Source organism: Staurois parvus, unplaced genomic scaffold (genome assembly GCF_062004578.1).
Source record: "Staurois parvus isolate SC_StPar_1 unplaced genomic scaffold, SC_StPar_1.0 ptg000147l, whole genome shotgun sequence".
Taxonomy (NCBI): domain Eukaryota; kingdom Metazoa; phylum Chordata; class Amphibia; order Anura; family Ranidae; genus Staurois; species Staurois parvus.
Window position 1 is genome coordinate 12,028,138 of NW_028317943.1, and position 22,945 is coordinate 12,051,082.

Sequence of the window (22,945 nt, forward strand, 5' to 3'; positions counted from 1 at the left end):
TACAATCATCATACAGTGTTTGTGTTTATATGTCTGATCACATGTTGGACATGAAGTTTTCATTTATGGTCGTTCTTCGTAGATTCCCAGCAGAGCAATCACCGTGTGCCTGGGAAAGCAGTGACGAAGTGTTCCCCGGGATCAGCTGGCTCTCCGCCCAGCACACAGACAACAAGCCGCTGCCTCCACTTACTACAAGTAACAACTCATCCACCTCCAAACAAGGCAACGATGACGTAAGGGCCGAAGCGGCCAATCGCGGCTCTCCTTGTGCTACCAGCGCTCCTCCCAGAACCAGAGGCGGTGGCGGTGAGCCATTTCAACACCGCTGTCCATAACATCCCGAGCTCCGCGCTCTCGCGAGAACATGCAGATGAGCGTCGCGGGCGCGCGTCGTGTGTGCGCAGCCGGTCGGGGCCTGCAGACGTCTGTGTGACAGTAAAGAGAAGTTGGGTGTGGGCCCCGGAGCAGGCCGAGACAAGAGCCTCTGAGGCGACGGAAGGGCCCTCCGGAAAAGGCCTAGGCTACACGGGAAGGGACAGAGGAGAGCTGAGGAGAAGGGAGGGCAGGACCCTAGGCTGGGAGGGGGGGAGGGAATGAAGATGGCGGACGCCAAGCAGAAGAGGAACGAACAGCTCAAGCGCTGGATAGGCTCGGAAACCGACTTGGAGCCGAACGTCGTGAAGCGGAAGAAGAGCAAAGTGAAGTTCGATGACGGGGCCGTGTTCCTGGCCGCCTGCTCCAGCGGGGACAGTGAGGAAGTGCTCAAACTGCTGGACCGGGGGGCTGACATCAACTACGCCAATGTGGACGGACTCACCGCCTTGCACCAGGTACTCTGTCCTTGCTGTCCCTTCCTCCCTCTACAGCCTGGCCACCCGAGGGCTGCTGGGGAATGCAGAGAACACCTGGTGGTGAGGGTAGGCCCTCTTATGGCTGCTCAGCCTCCTGTCTTCTGACCCTGCCATGTCTCTGGAAGGCCTCTTCTCACAGGGATCACTGTGTTACCTGGGGCACATCTACTAGTGGATAGCTATAGTAAGACTTACACTGACCATAGATGGATTGAAAGTCGTCCGGGACTGACCAACTTTCCATCCATCTATAGGCAGGCTGGTTGTACAGAAGTCTCTCTCTTGATTGATCTCTTTTCAACCGGCTTGTTGGAAACTGCTCATTCAGTGCTGATCAGTGTATTCTGATGGCAGGGAAGCCTCCCCACTGTCAGAATGCAATAGCTTCATGGGAGGATTACACATCCACATCAAATTGATTCATTTTCTTTCTGAACCTGCTGATTGAAAGAAAATGAATCATGTATGTTCCATGTAAGTTTACCCTTGCAGTTTGAAGGAGGTTGAGCTGCCACAGTCTTGCACCCCCTCTAAGTTGCAGAGCAGTCAGATGGTGTACACATGAAACAGCCATAGTGTTTTGCTTCACAGTATAACATTCAGCAGGCATTGCTGCCACTAAATGCAATTAATTTGTTGCACCCTAGTTGTGTGCCACGACATACATATTGCCAGCACACTATGGTTCTTCAGATAACATCCGGATGTTTCCTTTAACCTGCTGGTACCGACGGAACGCAAATATGTGGCCTCTCGGCAGCTGGGCCTTGATGCCGAGCGGCTCCATATTTACATACTGAAAGTAAACATGTGCCAAGAGCACACTCCTGAAACATTTACCAAGGGAGAATGTCACCAGCACACCGAGGATCACCAATATGGGTCCAAAAGTTTTAATGAACGATCACATGATTACAGCAAGGCAACGTTTCAGAGTCTCGCAGGACCCCTTCATCAGGCACGTGTCACGTGCCTGATGAATGGGTCCTGCAAGACTCTGAAATGTAGCCTTGCTGTAACTATGTGATTGCTCATTAAACCTTTGGACCCATATTGGTGATCCTCAGTGTGCTGGTGACATTCTCCCTTACTGATTTTGTTCGGTTCCAATCGATGGTCGCTGCAGCACCCATTTGTACACACAGCTATTTTTAACGCAGAAATATGTGCGTTTGGATTGTACACTTGCATTCCCGACACATTTGCCGGTGTCTCACAGAAAGGTCCCAACCGCTACTTGCGATCGGGACCTTTCCGATCATGTGAAAGCCAATCACGGTGGTCACATGACCCTACTTCCTGCCTCCCAGTGTCACAAACCTCTTAAGAGGCCTGGAGGTGCTAGCTGCAAGGGGTTGAGATGATTACAGTGGAAAAGCACAACATTTTGAGGCCCCAAAATGTTGCAATTTTCCACTGTGGTGGGATCATCTGGAATAAAAGGTTTCTGATGTGAATGTACAATCTACATGTAAAGCGCTGTGTAAATTGAGGGCGCTGTATAACTGCCTCTAATATTTGAAGGTCCATGGTGTGCTGGTAGTGCGTATGTTGTTACCAGTTTGCTGTTTTTGCGGCACCCATCTACCTCCTAGCCTTTGGCATGAATGTGTGAAGTAGGAATATTCCCAATTGCATGCCAAATTCTAGGCTCAGCGGAGTTGTATTCCCATTGAAAAACTCTAGTTGCCTGTCAGGGGAAAAAAAGGAATTCAGGAGGCGGTTGTACTGAGCATGCACCTCTGAAAAGTGATTTGTCGTGGATCATTCTTCAGAGACAAATGGAAGGTGTGAATGAGCCTTTAAAGCTGAACCAGGAAAAGTAAAAATCCTCCTTTGTGGTGGGGATGCTCTTGCACTGCAAGGGTTAAATGCCAGTTTCTGTTTGGGGACTTGAAAGATCAGTTATTGCCTACCCGGTCTTCTGCGCCTATAGACACCTCTGCTGAAGCCATCGCTATAGCCTCTTCTGTGCACTCCGGTGGTCTAAGGTCGTCCGACTTCTAGACAGATGCAAAGCCCTTAGCCCTGCCTTCGATGTAAGGTTGCTAAGGGACAGTCCATTGCCGGAGCTTAGAGGATCACTTTTGGAGTATGGGAGGAAACTCTTGCAAGCACAGGGTGAACTTACAGACTCCATGCAGATAATGTCCTGGTCAGGGTTTGCGCAAAGGACCCTAGTGCTGCAAGGCAGGAGTGCTAAGCACGAAGCCACTGGTCTGCTCTAGGGGTGAATCTTTCAAGTGGAGAGCTGGACAGCTATAAAAATGTGACCAATTCTAACTCTTCCCTTTTGAGCGATTTAGATCAACTTCAGTCAAACTGAGCCAACCTGCCAGGGTAGAAAATTAACAATTGTGTGGCATTGAGAAGCATTGTTTATGAATTTGTGTCAGATCAATCAAATTGTGAGATTGCAAGGGGAAAATGGATCAGATTGATTGTGATCATATCTTCCAACTACCGATCAAAATCCACTTCCTCTTGTGTGGCACATTGATCCAATGAGTTGTCAATTATAAGTAGATATTCCTATCTGGAGAAATCAATTGGAAAAGAAATTGATCATTTATCAAAGCGTTTATTGCCACCATTACTTGTGTGGCTGGAAATGCTGGGGTATGGTTTGACACGAATAGAAGCTGCTTGTTCTGTAATGTTGAAGCCATTTTTCCATTCATCCAGGTCTTAGATGAATGTGACAGACTCCTAGTTATAGCATGACCTGCATAAATAAGAACCTGTGGCAACATTACATACATTTTTTACAGTCGGCTTAGCAGTTCATTGTCATTTAGCTTCTGTGAACCCTTCTAAGAAATGTCATAATAGGCGTGGTATGTTTACAAATAGTTTTTCCGTGTAATGTAGTTGAATGCTTTGGTTGATCTCAGGGGGTGTGTGATTTCATTGGCCCACCTTATTTTCCTTAGTTCTTTGACACCCCATTGTGATCGTTTCAGAAAGTTCAGAAAGGAGAACCCAGAATGTTAGATGGAAGTAGATAGATTGGTAATTGTTGGCTGCTAACTTGTTGGTTTCATTCACTTTTCTGTTTGCTTACACATGTTTGACACAAGTGAATTTTGTGGTTTGTAAGTTGTGTGGCCATTTGTGTTTTGATCAGTCTATATAATTAGGGCAACATTCTTTTTACAGGTAGCGTGATGGTTAGTTGCCACACGTTTTTTTTTTTTTAACAAATATTTTTCTGCTTGATGACGTTGGACAATATAGTTGCTGTCTTCCTTTTTACCTTGCAAAGAAAATAAGTTGCATTACGTTGATGGTAAAACAAGTGACTGGTAATTGTAACTGGCTTATTACAGTATACATTATTCCTCCCCTCCCTTTCCCTAAAAAAAAAAAAAAAAAAATTACATTACACAGAACATTCCCACTACATGCCAGTAAATTGTTATAGTAAAAGTTGAATAGGTTTTTCACTATTCAAGGGTCTAAAAACAGTGTCATACTTGTCTAAACTTGTGGTCCTACTGCCGTAATATATTGGTTTTCTAGGCTCCAATGCATATAGGAGTTGTTTAAGAAATGTTAGCAGTCAAGTTTCCTGAAAATGAATGTGTTGTGTATGTTATGTTTGTAGCTTGCTGATTGGAATCTCTGTGTTGGCCAAATAAGGGCAGGTTAGCAATAGGAGATAATGCATGAGGTGCTGAGCGCTTGTGCTAGTCAGGCTCCTGTTGCATTACAGATATTTGCTCAGCGTTTTTGTTTAGTATTGTAAAAATATGTTTAGATTTTTTTTTTTTTCTTTTTTGGGACTGCCTACATTTCTGACTTTAGTTTTGCAGGGTCTCACAAATACAATTGTTTGAAGGAAAAAATTCTTCACATGTACTGTATCTAGTGCACTCTAGCTGCTGACTGGGTGCTGTAGGCTCCATAAAGATGGTTTTAAAGGATACGTTAACATTTCATAACATGTTACACCTGTATTCAGGGTGTAACATGTTATGAATAGAATGACCTCCGCCTCCCCCCTTCTTTGACAGCTAGCGGGGTATCTCCTCCTTCCGCTAGCTGTCAATATTGAAAAAAAAAAAAAACCTTGCGCCCAGAAGCATTGCTAGTGACTGTCGGTTTGTAGTTCTCAATGAACTACTGCGGCGCTGTGGAGTGCCGTGGTAGTTAATAATTTTTTCCTATCAGTATATCTGCTTGCCCGTAAATCCCAAATGGGCAAGCAGATATGGTGACAGGTCTGCAGGAGACCTGCATGACACCAGTGATCTGCTGATTGCTGGTGCGATGCTTTCCAGGCTCCTACAAAAAAAATAAATGCATTTTTTTACCTTCAAAAATGTGTGCATTTATTATTTTTTAGCAAAAAGTGAACTTATCCTTTAAGCATTAATTCCCTCCTTTTTTACATAAAGTCTCTAAAGGAAACAGTCTCTTGAATGAAACACGTCATAAGAGAAGCATTAATGCTGCCATTGTGGGCCTTGCCTTCTGAAAAGGTGTACTTTAAAGTGAATCACGTGTGGACAAAAAATATTATTCTAAGGTCAGAGCTATGCTGAATGAAGCACCTGTGTTAGTCTTCAATGTGATCTTGATTTGGGCAGAAGTTAAAGCTGACAGTGACAGCTTTTGTTCCAATTTACATAGTTTGGTCCAAGTTGGCCCAAATGAACTATGTCCCCCACTAACGTGAGGCAGCTGGATGTGCTGTATGAACTGTATGTAGCTGAGGCTATATACAGTATACAGCACTGTGTTCTGGGTGCGAGCTGAGACCTTCTTTTCTTTTACCCAGAACTCCATAGCATCTGTCTGCGCAGCGCCCAGCCATTCACTTAAAGCGATGTATTCCATTAATGAATACAAAGCTTCCTCAGATTGGATCCTCAGTCTGCCTGTCTGACTCAACCAATCAGAGAAAGCTTTGTATTCATTGATAGAATACATCGCTTTCTATGAATGGCTGAGCGCCACTCACACTATTGTGTTCAAGGTATGAGACAGGAAGGTCTTGGCTCACACTGCAATTACAGTGCGGTATGTAGCTGTATCAGGACAAGGGCAAGACTGGGGAATATTTTATATTGTGTGACTGAAAGTGCTAATAAGAATGTTGAATATCTGGTGTGTTTCTTTGCATGTGGCAAACTGTTTTTATTTATTTACCAATATAGGAAGTTGTTGTAAATCCGTATGTGGACGCTAGGGCATTGTAAAGAATGGGCACCTCTGGGTTGAATGCTACTTTTGTGGTAGATGATCAGTAGTGGTGCACCAAAATGAAAATTCTGGTGCTGAAACTAATACCAAAAATTCAGAATGCATGTGGCCGAAAACCGAAATGTCTGCATATGTGAGGGTCGGGAGGTTCCATTTTTTTTAAAAAAAAAAATTTCAATATTTTTCTCTACTTTCATGTGTGTGTGTGTAAGGAGGGGTCAGGAGAGGAGCAGTGTATATACAGAGAGGCTCCCTCACTGGCTGTCACTATGGGGTTGATTTGCTGAAGAGTACAAAACTAGGCTCACTTATGCATAGAAACCAATCAGTTTCTAACCTCTGCTTATTCAATTATGGCAATTTTTGGCAAAACCTGCAAGCTGATTGGTTTCTATGCAGACTTGAGTCTGATTTTGCACTATCCAGCTTTATTATTATACAGTATTTATAAAGCGCCAATGGTTCGCTCAGCGCTGTACATTACAAAGGGGGACAGAACATGTGACAGAACAATACCAATACAATGCAAAACATGAGGGGATTGAGGGCCCTGCTCTTTCGAGCTTACAATCTAGGAGGGAGGGGATAGTGGTACAGGAGGAGATAGCTGTGGGGGATGGGGTGGTAGGAGGGAGTAGAGGAGGTTGGCAGGTTAGCAGGGGGTGGGGTAGGCTTCCCTGAAGAGATGGGTTTTCAGGGTGCGCCTAAAGGAGAGGAGAGTAGGTGATAATCTGATGGGTTGGGACAGGGAGTTCCAGAGGATGGGTGACACCCTGGAGAAGTCCTGGAGGCGGGCATGGGAGGAGGAGACCAGGGAACTAGAGAGAAGGAGGTCTTGTGAGGAGCGGAGTGTGCGTGCTGGGCGGTACGTGGATATTAGGTCAGTGATGTAGTTCGGGGCAGTATGGTGGACAGCTTTGTATGTCAGTGTTAGGATTTTGAATTTGATCCGTTGCGCAATCGGAAGCCAGTGGAGGGATTGGCAGAGGGGGGTGGCGGAAATGGAGCGGTTGGAAAGGTGAATGAGTCTGGCAGCCGTATTCAAGATCGACTAAAGCGAGGATAGCCAGCGGCGAGGCAGGCCAGTGAGGAGGGAGTTGCAGTAGTCGAGTCGTGATATGATGAGGGAGTGGATGAGCTGTTTAGTGGTTTCTGGGGTTAGGAACGTGTGGATTTTGTCGATGTTGCGGAGGTGGAGTCTGCACGAGTTTGTTAAAGATTGGACTTGGGGCTGGAAGGATAGGTTGGAGTCCAGAATGACACCAAGTACTCTGGCCTGCAGAGCGGGTTTGATGGTGGCGTTGTTGGATGTGATGAAGTCAATGGGGGGGTTGTGCCCGGGCTGGGGGGAAGACAAGAAACTCGGTTTTGGAGAGGTTCAGTTTAAGGAAGTGGAGCGACATCCAGTCTGATATGTTGCTCAGTAGGTGTGTGATTCGGGTGGAGATTTGTGTGTCGTCGGCATATAGGTGGTAGTTGAAGCCGTGAGAGTGTATGAGTTGGCCAAGGGAGGAGGTGTAGATGGAGAAGAGAAGGGGCCCGAGGACAGAGCCTTGAGGGACCCCAACAGAGAGGGGGAGTGAGGGGGAGGTGGCAGCATTATAGGTAACGCTGAAAGAGCGTTGTGACAGGTAGGATGAGAGCCAGGAGAGAGCAGAATCTCTGAGGCCGTAAATATTTATAAATATATATATTAGTAAATATTTATGTCAGTGCTGGTTTTTAAATTCAATTGCTGGCTTTTTTTTTCTTGACTGTATCTTAGAGAAAAGTTTTGTTTCTTTTACCTCAGGGAAAGAAACTAAAAAGAAACTGTTTCTTTTAACTTGGGAAAGTGACAGGTCATTCTCTGAACTATAGTGAAGAAAAAAAAAAAAGCTGGTAATTACATTTAAAAATGTGTCTCCGACATATAGTGACAGCCAGTCACTGTATACATTGCTCTCCTGCCTTTCTCAACCACGCCCCCCCACCCCCTCACATCTGTAGTACGCACAGTCCCCTGTATCGGCTAAATTTTTCCTATCGGCAAAACGCAGATAGGGCTATTTTCGGCCACAATTTCGGTGGATCTCTAATCGGAGTTTGTGATGATTCTATCCTGCTAATGGTAATTTCACCTGAAATTATGAATGATTTTTTATCTTACCCCAAAAATAGGTTTTGTGAGAATGTCCTCTCTATCTGGTCATGTTAGACGTTGCATTGTCACATAAGGCTTCAGTTGCCTTTACACATTTTTCAGTGTACATGGTAATTATACAGATGCGTCCACTTCCTATCCATCCTAGTAACACATTAGCATGGTCATCTTCTTCATCTCTTGAAGTAGTTCCAGGTAACGTTAGCTTGGGTTAAGCAGTGGGGTGAGATGGTTAGTTGCTATGCACAGCTGCTCCAGTTTGTCTGCTTCAGTTTTTGTAAATTCCCCTCTGATATATTGTATACTAAAGCCAAATACCAGACACTATTACATTTAGGTACTTTAGCTTTGATATCCCAAGAGTAAAGGAGCCATAACATCAATGGCTATCATTTGATAAGCCTCTTGTGATGGTGTTTTCAACTAAATTTGCGTTTAGGTTGATATGGACTGCTTTTTTGCTTTTTATTTGTATGATAAATGCACAAGTTGCACCTGTTAAGGTTGCCTGGGGCATATATGTTATCTTGATTCTAAATATGTTAAATGGAAGACATTGGTATTTTAAACATGGGAGTTGCAATTGCGGAATAATTTATAAAGGTACAGTTGCCTGTGTGGCTTTTGTTTGATTGCTGGAGATGGCGGTGTATGTCCAGTGCCCCAGTACTTCACTGCTAATTTCATATCAGTGACTGAGTAGTGAAATTAAGATGACTGCTCCAGAGTCTGCATCTTCAGTAAGAAAACTGCAATGGCACCTACCATATTTCTATCCTGGCAGGTTCATGTCATCTTCCCATATAAAAGTTAAGATGGCCCTACATACTTTTCTCATACAGTAAATGAGCAAAAAGAAAGCTCAAATGTTGGGAAAGCTGAATTTTTATAGGGAAAGTCAAGGTTTATTCAGAACTTCATCTGCTCCTAGACACTATATAGTGCAATCTACTGATCATTTTTCTACACAGCTTTGCCAACATATGATGTGTAAAAGTTGCATAGGTTTGAAATGGGGAATGCCTAGAATTTTCTGTGTTCTTGTGTTCCAGGCTACTGTCTTTTTAGGTAGAGCTCTAGACTTCCAAAAACCTTCTTATGAAAGTTTCCTTACCTTTTTTCCCTTCATACTTACTACTGGGTTCTGGAAGACAAGTCTCCTGGCATCTTACCTGTGGATGGCCTGTTTTTCTTCTTGCACTGCTTGCACAGTAGAACCAAGTAGGTAGATGGATCCTGTTTGGGGACTATATTCCAGAACTCGGAAAAACTGGCCATAGATGGATGGAAATTCTGCCAATTCAGCAGGAACCGGCCAAATTACGATCTTTCTATGGGTAGGCTGGTTGTACTGAAGTTGACATATCAATCAATTCAGTACAAACCACACTGTTTTTTTGTTTTTTTTTTGACTGACTGCTAACAGCTATAGCCGTGATCATTGTATTCTGCTGGTGGGGAAAGCTCCAAGCACTTTCTGCTGGCAGAACACAGTAGCACTGCGTGAAGAATATCCCCAACCACACTGACTATGTTGATTGGGGAATCAAGCATTTTTCTTTCCCTCAGCCCATGGTTGAAGGAAATAAAATTGCATAATGTATGGCCTGCCTAGGTTTGCAACTGAGAAGAGAGGAGGGTTGACAGAAATGTGTACTACATTTTAAAGTACACCTGTCATCTATTATTGGCTGCCTCCTAAAAATTTTAGATGCCTCTTGCTGTTTGTGGTACTATTAGTCACTCACGGGCCTGAATGAAGCATATAGCAAATGAAAGTTGGATAAAAGTGAAAAAGTTAATGGCTTTTTCCAAGTCAGTGAGTCTAGAAGTCAAAGCATCTGCATGATGGGTAACTAGAATTTTCAAAAGTGTGGGACTGAAATGGAACCCTTGAAATTTTTATCTTGGCAGACTTCCTTTATCTTGTAGCGAAAATATCTTCTTTACAGAACTTTTTTGCTGAAGCTCAGTTTTAAACACAACTGAATTGGAAGACTGACTCTTCTCCCTCTCTGCTTTACTCAGATGTGACTGCATGGATATTCAGTTAAGCTGGATCTTTCTAAAATTCCTATTTTGGAATCTGCACTTCCGACTATAGTATTCAAGCAGCCTCAGCACCTGTACCGGCTTAAAAGCCCAAGCAGTTAACTGCATCTGATTGTATACAGTCACAGTTGCACCGACCATCAGCTCCTATGATTTTCATTTGAGTTTTGTCGAGCTAGGGGATGCCAACAAGGCCACCCATGACTCAAATTTAATTCTCATTAACTGGCCAAAATTTTTGCTGTTTGTGGCTAATTGTTAGAGTGTTCTGAATGCTATGAAAATTGTGTTATGGCTGTACCCTTAAACGTTTATTTGTAAAATACTGTGTAGACAATAGATATAAAATATCAGTTTTAAAACCATAATATTTAATATAAATTAACATTGCTCCAAAAACCATTATAATTTCTTTTTAAAGAAATTGTTGCTTAAGAAAAATAGTGGATGTGTATGGATCACCTTTCGTTGCCATTTGCTATGGGCATGCTGGGCTTTTGTAAATAAGCAAAACCACATCACCCATGACTCAAATTTAATTCTCCGTAACTGGCCAAAATTTGTGCCGTCACCCAAAATCGTCTCACTCCCACTTCTTTTTTTTTTTTTTTGGCTCATGGCTATGATCAAACACCTGCTAAGCCATAAAATGTGTATGAGGTAGGTATGATCAGGCAAGTCCTTTGACAACCTGGAAGGGGCAGAGCTGTGCCTGTTCAGAGAGGGCTGGCATTTCATGACAGTTAAAATTGATCAACTCTGACCATTCCCAGCTTGAATTGGTACTAGGCCAGGTTGTCCCCTATTCCTGCATCTATTTGTTCTCTGCACTGAGCTTCTCACTCCCCATATGTGGAATTCCATAGACCATACAGGCGTACAGATCCACAACCATCAATTCAAACTCTCCCTCTTTGTCTTTGCTGATTACATCTTGCTAACCCTGACGAAATCCCTTCTATCTCCCCAACCTACACAATGAAATCTTAAAGTGATTGTAAAGGTACAACATTTATTTTTCTAAATAACAATCCTGTTATACTTCCCTACTGTGTAAAATTAATTTGCACAGAGCAGCCCCAATGCAGCTCCTTCTCGGGCCCCCCACTGGCAATCCTGGCCCCTCCCCCCTGCCGACTGCCCCCAGAGCAAGCCGCTTGGTCTGGGGGCACTCATACCTGCCCACTCCTGAGCCGGCCCTGTATGTCCATAAGACACAAAGCGTGGTTCAGCCTTGCTCCCCTCTGCCTCCTCGCTGGCTGTGATGGCTCCCTCTGCTGTGCCAATGGGGAGGGAGAGACCCGGGAGAGCCAATGCTCTAATGCACATCACTGGATCGAAATCAGGCTCAGGTAATTTTTTGGGGGGGAACCTGCACACTGAACCACTTTAAGCTACCACCAACCTAAAAATTAATAGTGAACCAGAAACAGCTTAGGCTTAGCTTTATATGATCCGGCATCTCAAATGTAGTAAAGTAAAACAGACTGATTTTCTGTTTTGTGGGGGGGTTTTTTTTCTCTCCTCAGGCTCAGGCAAATATTGGAGGGAGGGCTGAGGGGGCAGCTGCACCCTGAAAGTTTATAATCGTTTATAATCGTAACTGATGCTGCACTACTCAAAAACTACCTCAACAGAAATAATAAATGCCCCACAAAGCATTAAATGCAATCAAAAGTGAAAATCACACATAAAAATGTGACCAAAATATAATAAATGCAGTGACCTAAAAAATTAGTAGTGACCAATATTCATAAGTGAAATCAACTTTGGAGGGATCTCTTCTCACTTCCTGTTTTATGAAGTGAACAGAAATCTCCCCAGTGGAACACGGGTGTTTTAACCCTCCCTTATTCTATCCAAAGGGGGGGGTTTGCCTTTTAGTTACACTTTTTAAATAGATCATAACCTCGAGTATCTGAGTACATTTGGAATAATGCTAACTTCCATATGTACGCTTGGAAAACCAGTACAAAATACTCCTGAATTCCTCTATATGATTAACCCAGTGATCATATCCGCTTGCCAGAGGCGTTCCACACATGTATTTAGTTTGCACTATCTTTACTGGGAATGCCCTAAAATATGCCCTTTCAAGGAGAGGTCAAGTTTCTTGACACCCTACACAAACATTTTGAACCAGCCCCCTTCCTTCTGGGTTTGTCCATTCCTGACATGCTTAAATGCTTTATTAAAATAATGAATCATATCTTCACCATTGCAAGGTGAATACTAGAATTGTAATGCAGAGAGCCAACAAGTCCGTCTCAGGCAGACCATGTTTAGACAGACTCCTGCGCAATGCGCTCTCGTTTACTGCTGCTCACTCTATTATGTGTTCCCACATATACAGTGCCTTGAAATTATTCATACCCCTTGAAATTTTCCATATTTTGTCATGTTACAACTGAAAATGTAAATGTATTTTATTGGAGTTTTATGTGATAGACCAACACAAATTGGCATATAATTGTAAAGTGGAAGGAAAATGATAAATGGTTTTCAAAATTTTTTTCAATTATATGAAAAGTGTGGCGTGCATTTGTATTCGATGACAAAAACAAAAATGTAGCGCTAATTCATACCACAATTGCACATATGAGTAATTAATACATTAAAGTCCCCAAAGTCCAATAATTGTGACTATGTATTAAAGTAAAACAATATCTTCGAAAAGTGATGTGCCACCAATGGGAAGACCAGAGAAAATCACCAACACCATTCACAGCCTCTTACCGGAACAAATGACCACAGATCATCCGGTCAAAAACAACAAATATAGAATAACAATGGACATATTGGATCCTTGATTTTTTTTCCCTCAAAAAGGCAGTTCCACCGCTAATGACTCTGTTAAAGATCCTGTATTAAGCCTCAAGGATAGTGGGATGTATAAAGAGAACAAAAGATCCTCATAGTGCAGTATTTCAAAATAATGCAAGGTTTAATAAGGTATTACACTTGCACTTACAAACATGAGATGAGATCAGCATGTAAGGTCATAAAAGTTTCCAGCCAACAAAATGGCCTCGGTGCGTAACATGGTGACGTTATAAGCCGTAGCTCCAACCTACGCATTTCATTACAAGCAGACATCAGGGGCGTGGCCTACGACGCCCATCACACTATTAATAAGGAAGAAATGAGCCTGTGACATTTGCTCTCCATGAACTGGAACAATAGATGAATAGCCAGACCGGATGTCACGATGACACCGTAACAGAGCCTATGAAGCCTGCGCTCTACAGACAGGTAATGAATGATATAAGCAAACCATGTGTCAAAATGACACCCTAGATTAGAATAAAGGCCAAAAACATAAACATTAAGGCCCAATATGCCACCATGTGGTAAAAAATATATCAAACAAATTCCTATATATTCCATGGCTCAATAGGCCATTTGGTGGTTGGAAAAATAAAATAAACTACACAGCGACATCTTGTACTTGGAAACCACTATGCACACATAAAATATATTACAAAATAAACAAATGACATTAAATGATTTCACCAAATAACATTAATAGTTTCAACCCCTCAAAAAATAGGCCGAAATCTAACATAGTTTAATAAATGAAAAAAAATACTCAAAATATATGAAACAAAAATAATAAAATTAATTAAAATAATGAAATCATAATCCTATGACTTCCCTAAAATACGTTCAGCTATTAATGAAAGCATTAACAAGCCATTCAATATTTAAACCAAATGGGATATATGTTTATAATGTATAAATCCAGTGGGTCTCTAATTTTAGAAATCTACCTCCTGATGTGACTCCCACGCCAAGTAGGGGTAAACCTGTCAATTCCCAAAAATAGTGAAACTTGGGGTTTTTTTTTTTTTGCATGATGCAACACACAGTTTGGATACACAGTGGTTCGGAAAACCGTTACGTATATTGCCTATATGTTCTTTAATTCTAGTTTGCATTGTACGGACAGTGCGGCCCACATATTGGAGACTGCATGGACAGCAAATGAGATATACTACGTTCTTGGAGGAACAAGAGATGAAGCAATTGATATATGTGTTAGAAGTATGATTAGAAGTGAAGGAAACTGCCTTTCTTCCCCTCCAAATATTGATATTACAAACAGCACACTTCTTACAAGGATAAAATCCCTTCATCAGATCAAAAAACCAAGTTTTCTTAGGTGGTTCAACAACATTAGGGGAAACAATTTCAATGGGGGAACATCTCTGAATAAGACCCTAGGTGTTTCTGGCAATGAAGGACCCAAAACCCTATCGTTTTTTGAAACATTCCAATGTCTGCAAAAAATTTTCTTGATCGTACGATATTGGTTTTGTAAGTAGTTAGGAAGGGACAGTTGGAAGAAAAGACATCCATGTCCTCTTTCTGTTTTGGCAATAACAGATCTATCTAAATTATCCACCTCCTAATATAACTCTGTCCATTTTACCAGGATCGTAATCCTTAACCTCCAAATGTTGCTTTAAAAGAGCGGCTTCCTTTAAGCAATCTTCCCGAAAAGTGCAATTTCTCTTAAGTCTATAAAATTTTGCTTTTGGGGACCGACCGTAACCAAGCTGGATGGTGACAGCTATGAACATCTATAAAACCATTGCGGTCGGTCTCTTTTTTTGAAGTATGTGGAAGTAACTAGATTACCTTCTACAACCCTTATATTCAAATCCAAAAAATGGATATGCTCACTGCTCGCCTTGAATTGAAGAGCTATACCTCTATCATTAGTGTTAAGGGCATTAATAAATTCATCAAGAGTACTATTGTCACCCTTCCAAAGGAGGACGACGTCATCAATGTATCTTCCAAAGTACCAATTCAGGTCTACTTTCTCCATAGATGATGTCCTCATCCCACTTGGCCATAAAGAGATGGGCCATGCTGGGTGCAAATTTCGCACCTATAGCCATGCCACCACTGCAAATAAGTCCCCTTAAACCAAAAATAGTTGATTCATGGCAAAATCTATAAGTTGCAAGATAAACTTTTATTGTATCAATGGTAAACCTGCATCCCTATATGAAAAATGTACTACTGCCTCCCTTCCATGCTGGTGTGATATGATGGTATACAGGGAAGTCACATTTGCTGCAACCAATAAATATCCATCTTTCCAATCCAATAAATTTAAGATGTTAATCACTTGTGTGGTATCTTTCAAATATGAAGGGGTTCGAGTGACCAATGGTTGTAAAAATGAGTCAATATAACAGCCCACTTTAGCCGTAACAAAATCGATTCCACTGATAATGTGCTGTCCTGGAGGATTCAGTAGATCCTTATGTACTTTAGGCAGGTAGTACATGACAGGTACACGAGGGGTTGCTGGTATCAAAGATTTTTCCTTGTTTAATATTTTATTTTGCAATAGCCTGCAATGCTTTTTTGTAAGTGGAAGTAGGATGGATTACAAAATAGTGGTAGATAAGTATTTGATAAAATGCGATCCATTTCCCCAATATCTTCTCTATCTAAAATGACCTTGCCTCTGCCCTTATCTGCAGGGCAAACCACAATGTCATTTCTATTCTTAAAGGATTCTAGACCAGCTTCAAATGTTGAATCCTTACCTTTTTTCTTAACCGTTACCTTTTCCAAGTCTTTAAGGACCAAGTCCCTAAAGACTGAAACTGAGGGTGACAAATTACCCGAAGGATTGAAAAGTGATGCATTGGTCAAGGATGAATGTCTAACCTCATTCACTTAGGCCAAAATATTCCTTGTAGGGTTAGAGATCAGTTATTTCACATTCAACTTATGTATGAATTTGTGAATATCCATAAAAGTTTCAAACTTATTAACCGCTTGAGGACCACCCTATAGCAGATATACTGCTACAGGGCAACACCTGTACGCAAAATCATGTGTATCTATACGAGATTTTGAATTGTTTGGGGGGGGGGGGCATGTGTGAGCGAGCCACACCCACGCTGCCATTCCCGGCTGCAGAAGTTAATCACTGGGTCATGGCCAGCAATTCCCCGCCGGCCCCAGTGATTACCGAGCATCTCCGACGGGGCAGAAGATTGTTTTATTTACAATCTTTCTACCTTTCAGCTCGAGAAAACTGCTCAAGATGACACAGTACAACCATCCCGATCAGTGTGCTTACAGTGAAGAACACCCCCACCCCTTATTAAAACGCACACAGTCCTTTGTTTGCCCCTCACATTAACACCTTCCTGTACAGTGTCAGTGGTTTTTTTTTTCTGCCTGTTATTCAAATGCCCAAAACTGATGTCAGTGACACAAAGTTAGTTCCCCCCAGTGTCAGAATGCCTGCTGCAGTCCCACTAAAAGTCGCTGATCGCCGCCATTACTAGTAGAATAAAAAATCCCATTATCTATACCGCCATTTGTAAATGCGTAAACCAATAATTTACATGGACTTGAATTCTATTTAAGTGCAGCGTTCCATGACCATGCAGTTGTCAAAATAACGCAGCGCCGTAACACAGAAAATGGCCTAGTCATGAAAAGGGGGTAAATCCTCAGGATGGCACGTGGTTAAGAGGCCGCGGAGGTGAAAATTTTAGTCCTAAATTCAATGCATATATTTCATTATCAGACAAAGCGCAAACATCTAAATTGAAAACACCAGCATCAACTATACCTGCCTTCTTTTTTGATCTGATTCTCCTCCCCGGTGCCTCTTTTTGTTCTACCCCTCTTTTTGCACTTGGATTTCCTTTGGGAAAAGGAGCAGGTCTGCGTCTATAAGTTCCATCATTGCCAGATCTATTCCATTGAGATGTTCCCTGGGGATGATAGGTAATATTCCTGTCATCCTCACCATAATGGTCAGGGTGGAGGGTGTAATACTTTTATTAAACTTTGCATTATTTTAAAATACTGCACTGAGGAGCTTTTGTTCTTTTTACATCCCATTATCCTTGAGGCTTAATACAGGATCTTTAACATCGGGTCTTTAGAGGTGGAACTGCCTTTTTTTGAGGGAGAAAATCAAGGATCCAATATGTCCATTGTTGTTCCATATTTGCTGTTTTTGAGCGCAGATCTGTGGTCATTTTTTCCGGTAAAAGGCTTTGAATGGTGTTGGTGGAGGATTCTTTCTCTTGTCTTCCCGTTGGTGGCACATCACTTTATTGGACTTTTTTGAGGACTTTAACCGTTTCAATACCGTGCAATTTTACACCTTCCTGCCCAGGCCAGTTTTCAGGTTTCAGCGCTCTCACATTTTGAATGACAATTGCGCGGTCATACAACATTGTACCCAAACAAAAATTTTATCATTTTCTTCACACAACTAGAGCTTTCTTTTGGTGGTATTTAATCACCGCTGGGGTTTTTATTTTTTGCTAAATTAACAAAAAAAGACCAAAAATTTTGAAAAAAAACACATTTTTCTTTGTTTCTGTTATAAAAGTTTACAAATAAATAATTGTTCTTCATAAATTTAGGCCGAGATGTATTCTGCTACATGTCTTTGGTGAAAATAACCCAAATTAGGATGTATTTTTTAGTTTGTAGGAAAGTTATAGAGTTCACAAACTATGGTATAGATCTGAATATTGATCAATCCTGAAGTACTGACAGCCAATCTAATTTCTTGAGGTCCAAGAATGTCAGAACAGTACAGATATCCCACAAATGACCCCTTTTTGCAGAGTAGACAGTCCGACGTACTTCATAAGAGGCATGGCGAGTTTTTTGAAGTTGTATTTTTTTGTCATTTTTCGGAAAATGAAAAAATAAAAAAAATTATTTTCCCTTTTTTTTTTTTTTTTTTTTTTTTTTACATACTGTCACCAGTGCAGTACAGCGTCATCATATAACTGGCATGGCGGTGAACAGGGACACTGGTGACAGTATGAAAAAAAAAAAAAATATATATATATATATATTTTTTTTTAATTATATTTAATTTTTTATTACATTTTTTTAAATTTTTTTTTAAGATTTTTTTTTCATATTTTACTTTGACCAAAGTAGTGCAATGTTACCATAGTAAGATTGTACTACTTTGGGGAAGTGATCAGTATTTTTTTTTTTTTTTTTTTTACACAATTTGCTTATAGCAAAGAATTACTTTGCTATAAGCAAGCATTTACCTGAATGAAATCGATTCATTCAGCTTTTTTTTTTTTTTTTTTTGTGCTTAGCTGTGATTTGGTCACAGCTAATCACATGACATGTGCATGTGATTAGCTGTGACCATTCACAGCTAGGCACTAGTATACAATGGATGGCATCATGAATGAAGCCATCCATTGTATACAACTGTCATGTGACCTGCTGTGATTGGTCACAGCAGGTCACATGGTACCAGCAACGGGAGCCGGTACTCGGATCTGTCATCGGCCGTGTCCGAGGTGCACGGCCGCTGACAGATCGCACTGCTGCGCGGCTCTGCATTAGCGCAAACGGCGCATGTGCGGGAGCACGCCAAATGGCGTGCACCCGGAATGCAGGGACACAATTGAAGCCGCCAAACGGCCATTGGCCGGGCGGCTAATGGTTAATGTATAAATTTCCCATCATATTATGTACAACTGTGGTATGAATTGGCGCTCCATTTTTGTTTTTGTCGTTTCACATGTTGCCTGAATTTTGATGTTGGCATCTTTTTCACTACACTAAATGCATTTAGCGCAGGTATACTTTAATATTTTGTGCATTTGTATTCAGCCCCGTTTACTTTGATACCCCTAACTAAAATCTAGGGGAGCCCATTGCCTTCAGAAATCACTTAATTAGTAAACAGTCCACCTGTGTATAATTTAATCTCAGTATAAATACAGCTGTTCTGTGAAGCCCTTAGATGTTTGTTAGAGAACATTAGTGAGTAAACCGCATCATGAAGTCCAAGGAGCACACCAGACAGGTCAGTGATAAAGGTGTGGAGAAGTTTAAAGCAGGGTTAGGTTATTTAAAAAAACAAAATATCTCAAGCTTTGAACATCTTGTGGAGCACTGTTCAAACCATCATCTGAAAATGGGAAAGAGTATGGCACAACTGCAAACCTACCAAGACATGGCCGTCCACCTAATCTGACAGGCTGGGCAAGGAGAGTATTAATCAGAGAAGCAGCTCCACAAATCTGGCCTTCATGGAGGAGTGGCAAGAAGAAAGCCATTGTTGACAGCCATAAGAAGTCCTGTTTGCAGTTTGCGAGAAGCCTTGTGGGGGGCATAGCACAGATGTGGAAAAAGGTGCTCTGGTCAAATGAGACCAAAATTGAACCTTTTGGTCTGAAAGCAAAAACGCTATGCGTGGCTGCACAGAATACTGCACATGACCCTGACTACACTATCCCCACTGTGAAACATGTTGGTGACAGCATCATGTTGTATGGATGCTTTTCTTCAACAGGGACAGGAAGCTGGTCAGAGTTGATGGGAAGATGGATGGAACCAAATACAGGGCAATCTTAGAAGAAAACCTGTTAGTCTGCAAAAGACTTGAGACTGGGGCGGAGGTTACCCTTCCAGCAGGACAACGACCCTAAACATACAGCCAGAGCTACAATGGAATGGTTTAGATCAAAGCATATTAATGTGTTAGAATGGCCCAGTCAAATTCCAGACCTAAATCCAATTGAGAATCTGTGGCAAGACTTAAAAATTGCTGTTCACAGACGCTGTCCATCCATTCTGACAGAGATTGCGCTATTTTGCAAAGAATGGGCAAAAATTTCACTCTAGATATGCAAAGCTGGTAGACACATCCTCAAAAAGACTTACAGCTGTAATTGCAGCAAAAGGTGGTTCTATAAAGTATTGACTCCGGGGGGGGGCTGAATACAAATGCATGCCACAGTTTTCACATATTTATTTGTAAAAAATGTTGAAACCCATTTATCATTTTTCTTCCACTTCACAATTATGTGCCACTTTGTGTTGGTCTATCACATAAAATCCCAATAAAATACATTTACATTTTTGGTTGTAGCATGACAAAATGTAGAAAATTTCAAGGGGTATGAATACTTTTTCAAGGCACTGTAGTGCAGTATCGAATAAATGCAGTGCAGTATATTTATACACCCCAAAATAAAATTCACTTTGTGCCTGTTATTCAAATGCCAAAAACTGATGCCACTGGATGTCAGTGACACCAAGTGAGTTCCCCTCAGTGTCAGAATGCCCGCCGCAGTCCCGCTATAAGTCGCTGATTGCCGCCAAAAAAAAAAATGCCAGTGTGTGCATATATATCGCCATTTGTAAACACTATAACTTTCACGTAAACCAATTAATTTACACATATTGGGATTTTTTTTTTTTTTAAGCAAAGACATGTAGCAGAATACATTTTAGTCTACATTTATGACAAAATTTGATTTTTAACTTTTTTTTTTCTGGATATGTTTAATGTCAAAACGTAAAAATATTGTTTTTCTCCGAATTGTTGGTCTTTTATGTTTGTTAAAAAAATAGACGGTGCACATTTAGGAGGTATTTACAGTACGTACAGGTAAGTCTTATAGGCTTAGCTGTAGCTACAAAGCAAAAAAGGGGTTTATATCCATGTCTGAGCATATTTCACTCTGTCTTCCCACAAAAATCTCTATCTAGGGAAATCTCTCAGGTACTTGGTATCCGAATCTATTGTATCCACATTCACTCTTAAGGAAAAAAAAAATTTTCATGTACTGTTATTGAAAACCATAAAATAGTCTACTGACATTAAGCTGTGCACTAATTTGGCGCACTGCAAATAAATACTTAGTATTGCCCCCTTAAGAAGTTCTCAGCAGCATACATATGCCTGGTTAGCTTGCATCCTGGATGAACGTCGTGACATCACCACTACAAAGCAAGACCACTACACAGAGCAGGTAAGTATAGACATGTTTGGGATATTGATATTAAGCCAATTTTTATTTATCACATAGTTGTTTGGTGCTTCAATCATAATCACTCAAATGGCCCTGATCAAATGTTTACATACTCTGGAATGTTTGGCCTTGGTACAGACACACAAGGCGACATACACGAGTTAAAATAGCAATTAGAAGTTAATTTCTTACCTCTGTGACTTTTTAAATTGAAATTAGTATCTGTATATAAGTAGTCAATGAGTTTGTTAGCTCCCATGTGGATGCACTGATCAGGCTAGATACTGAGCCATGGGGAACGGAAAAGAACTGTCAAAAGACCTGCATAACAAGGCAATGGAACTTTTTAAAGATTGGAAAGGATATAAAAATATAGCCAAAGCCCTGAATATGCCAGTCAGTACTTTTCAATCACTTATTGAGAAGTGGCAAATTGGGGAAACTCTTGATCTCAACGCCAAGGTCAGGTAGACCAGCCAAGAATTATTTGGGATACAAAGGAAAACCCACAGATAACCTCAGAAGTACAGGCTGCTCTAGAAAAAGATGGTATTGTTGTTGCAAGGTGCACAATACTTGAACAAAAATGAGCTGCATGGTCGAGTTTCCAGAAAGAAGTCTTTAATGTGCTGATGCCAAAAAAAGCCCAGTTACAATATGCTTGACAACACCTTGACATGCCTCACAGCTTCTGGTAAACTGTAATCTGAAGTGACGAGACCATAATAGAGCTCACAGCCATAAGCGCTATGTTTGGAGAGAGGTCAACAAGGCTTATAGTGATTAGAATACCATCCCCACTGTGTAGCATGGTGGTGGCTCACTGATGTTTTAGAGGTGTGTGAGCTCTAAGGCATGGGGAATCTTGTGAAAATTGCTGGCAAGATGAATACAGCATGTTATCAGAAAATATTGGCAGGCAATTTTCATTCTTCTGCACGAAAGCTGTGTATAAGGCGCTCTTGGAATTTCCAGCACAATAACCCTAAGCACAAGGCCAAGTTGACCCTCCAGTGGTTACAGCAGAAAAAGGTGAAGGTTTTGGAAAAGCCATCAGTCTCCTGACCTTTAATATAATAACTACTCTGTATAACTATATACTCTATATAACTAATCTGGGGAGATATCAGACGTGCGATTCATGCAAAATGACCAAAGACTTTGCATGACCTGGATGCATTTTGCGAGGATGAATGGGCAGTTGTACCCCTTTCAAGAATTTGTGGTCTCATAGACAACTATTATAAAAGGCTGCACACTATCATTGATGCTAAAGGGGGCAATACACCGTATTCAGAACGAAGGGTATGCAGACCTTTGAACAGGGGTCATTTCATTTGGTTATTTGTCACATTTTGTTTTTGTGACTAACATTTCGTTATGACCTACACAGGGATGTTGGATTCCTATCGCCCGATGTCGGGGACATGTAGTTCTGGGCGCTGAGCAGGTAGTTTTCTTCTACCTTTAGCCCTGCTGCAGACTTTGTCCCCTATGTGATGGGGGAAAAAAAAGTGAAAAAAACTTTTTTTTTTGTTGTAAAAAATGAAAGTTACACCCAAGCACATACCATCCCCTCCAAAAAAAACAGAGGCCACATATATGCACGTACAAACATAAAAGCACACGCTGGGGCACCAATGCATGAAACCGTCGCTTGCGATACATGTTACATATCGCCGCACACCCTGGAATGAAAGCAATAATTCTAGCAGTAGACCTCCTCCGTAACGCTAAGCTGATTACCTACAAGGAGCTTTAAAAATGTCGACCTATAGAAAATATAGGGTACTGAAGTTTGTCGCCATTTCACAAGCAAACACAAATTTAAGATTTGACAAGTTCTATATCTATTTACCCTGTGCAACATCATCTTTTATATTTTACAAAAA

At 41.3% G+C, this 22,945-nt stretch overlaps 1 protein-coding gene across 7 annotated transcripts in view; it reads left to right on the forward strand.

Annotated features, from left to right (window-relative positions):
- The first annotated feature begins 339 nt into the window (after nucleotides 1-339).
- Nucleotides 340-22,945, forward strand: part of PPP1R12A (protein phosphatase 1 regulatory subunit 12A) — a 178,007-nt gene continuing 155,401 nt past the window's right edge. For 3 of the 7 annotated variants that reach the window (XM_089674041.1, XM_089674043.1, XM_089674044.1), the window contains exon 1: nucleotides 342-833. In XM_089674041.1, the coding sequence (XP_089530167.1) occupies nucleotides 597-833 (237 nt within the window). In that variant the 5' untranslated portion in view covers nucleotides 342-596. Of the gene's footprint in view, nucleotides 834-22,945 lie in introns of all 7 variants that reach the window. The other 4 variants (XM_089674039.1, XM_089674040.1, XM_089674042.1 and 1 more) reach the window with 3 other exon arrangements.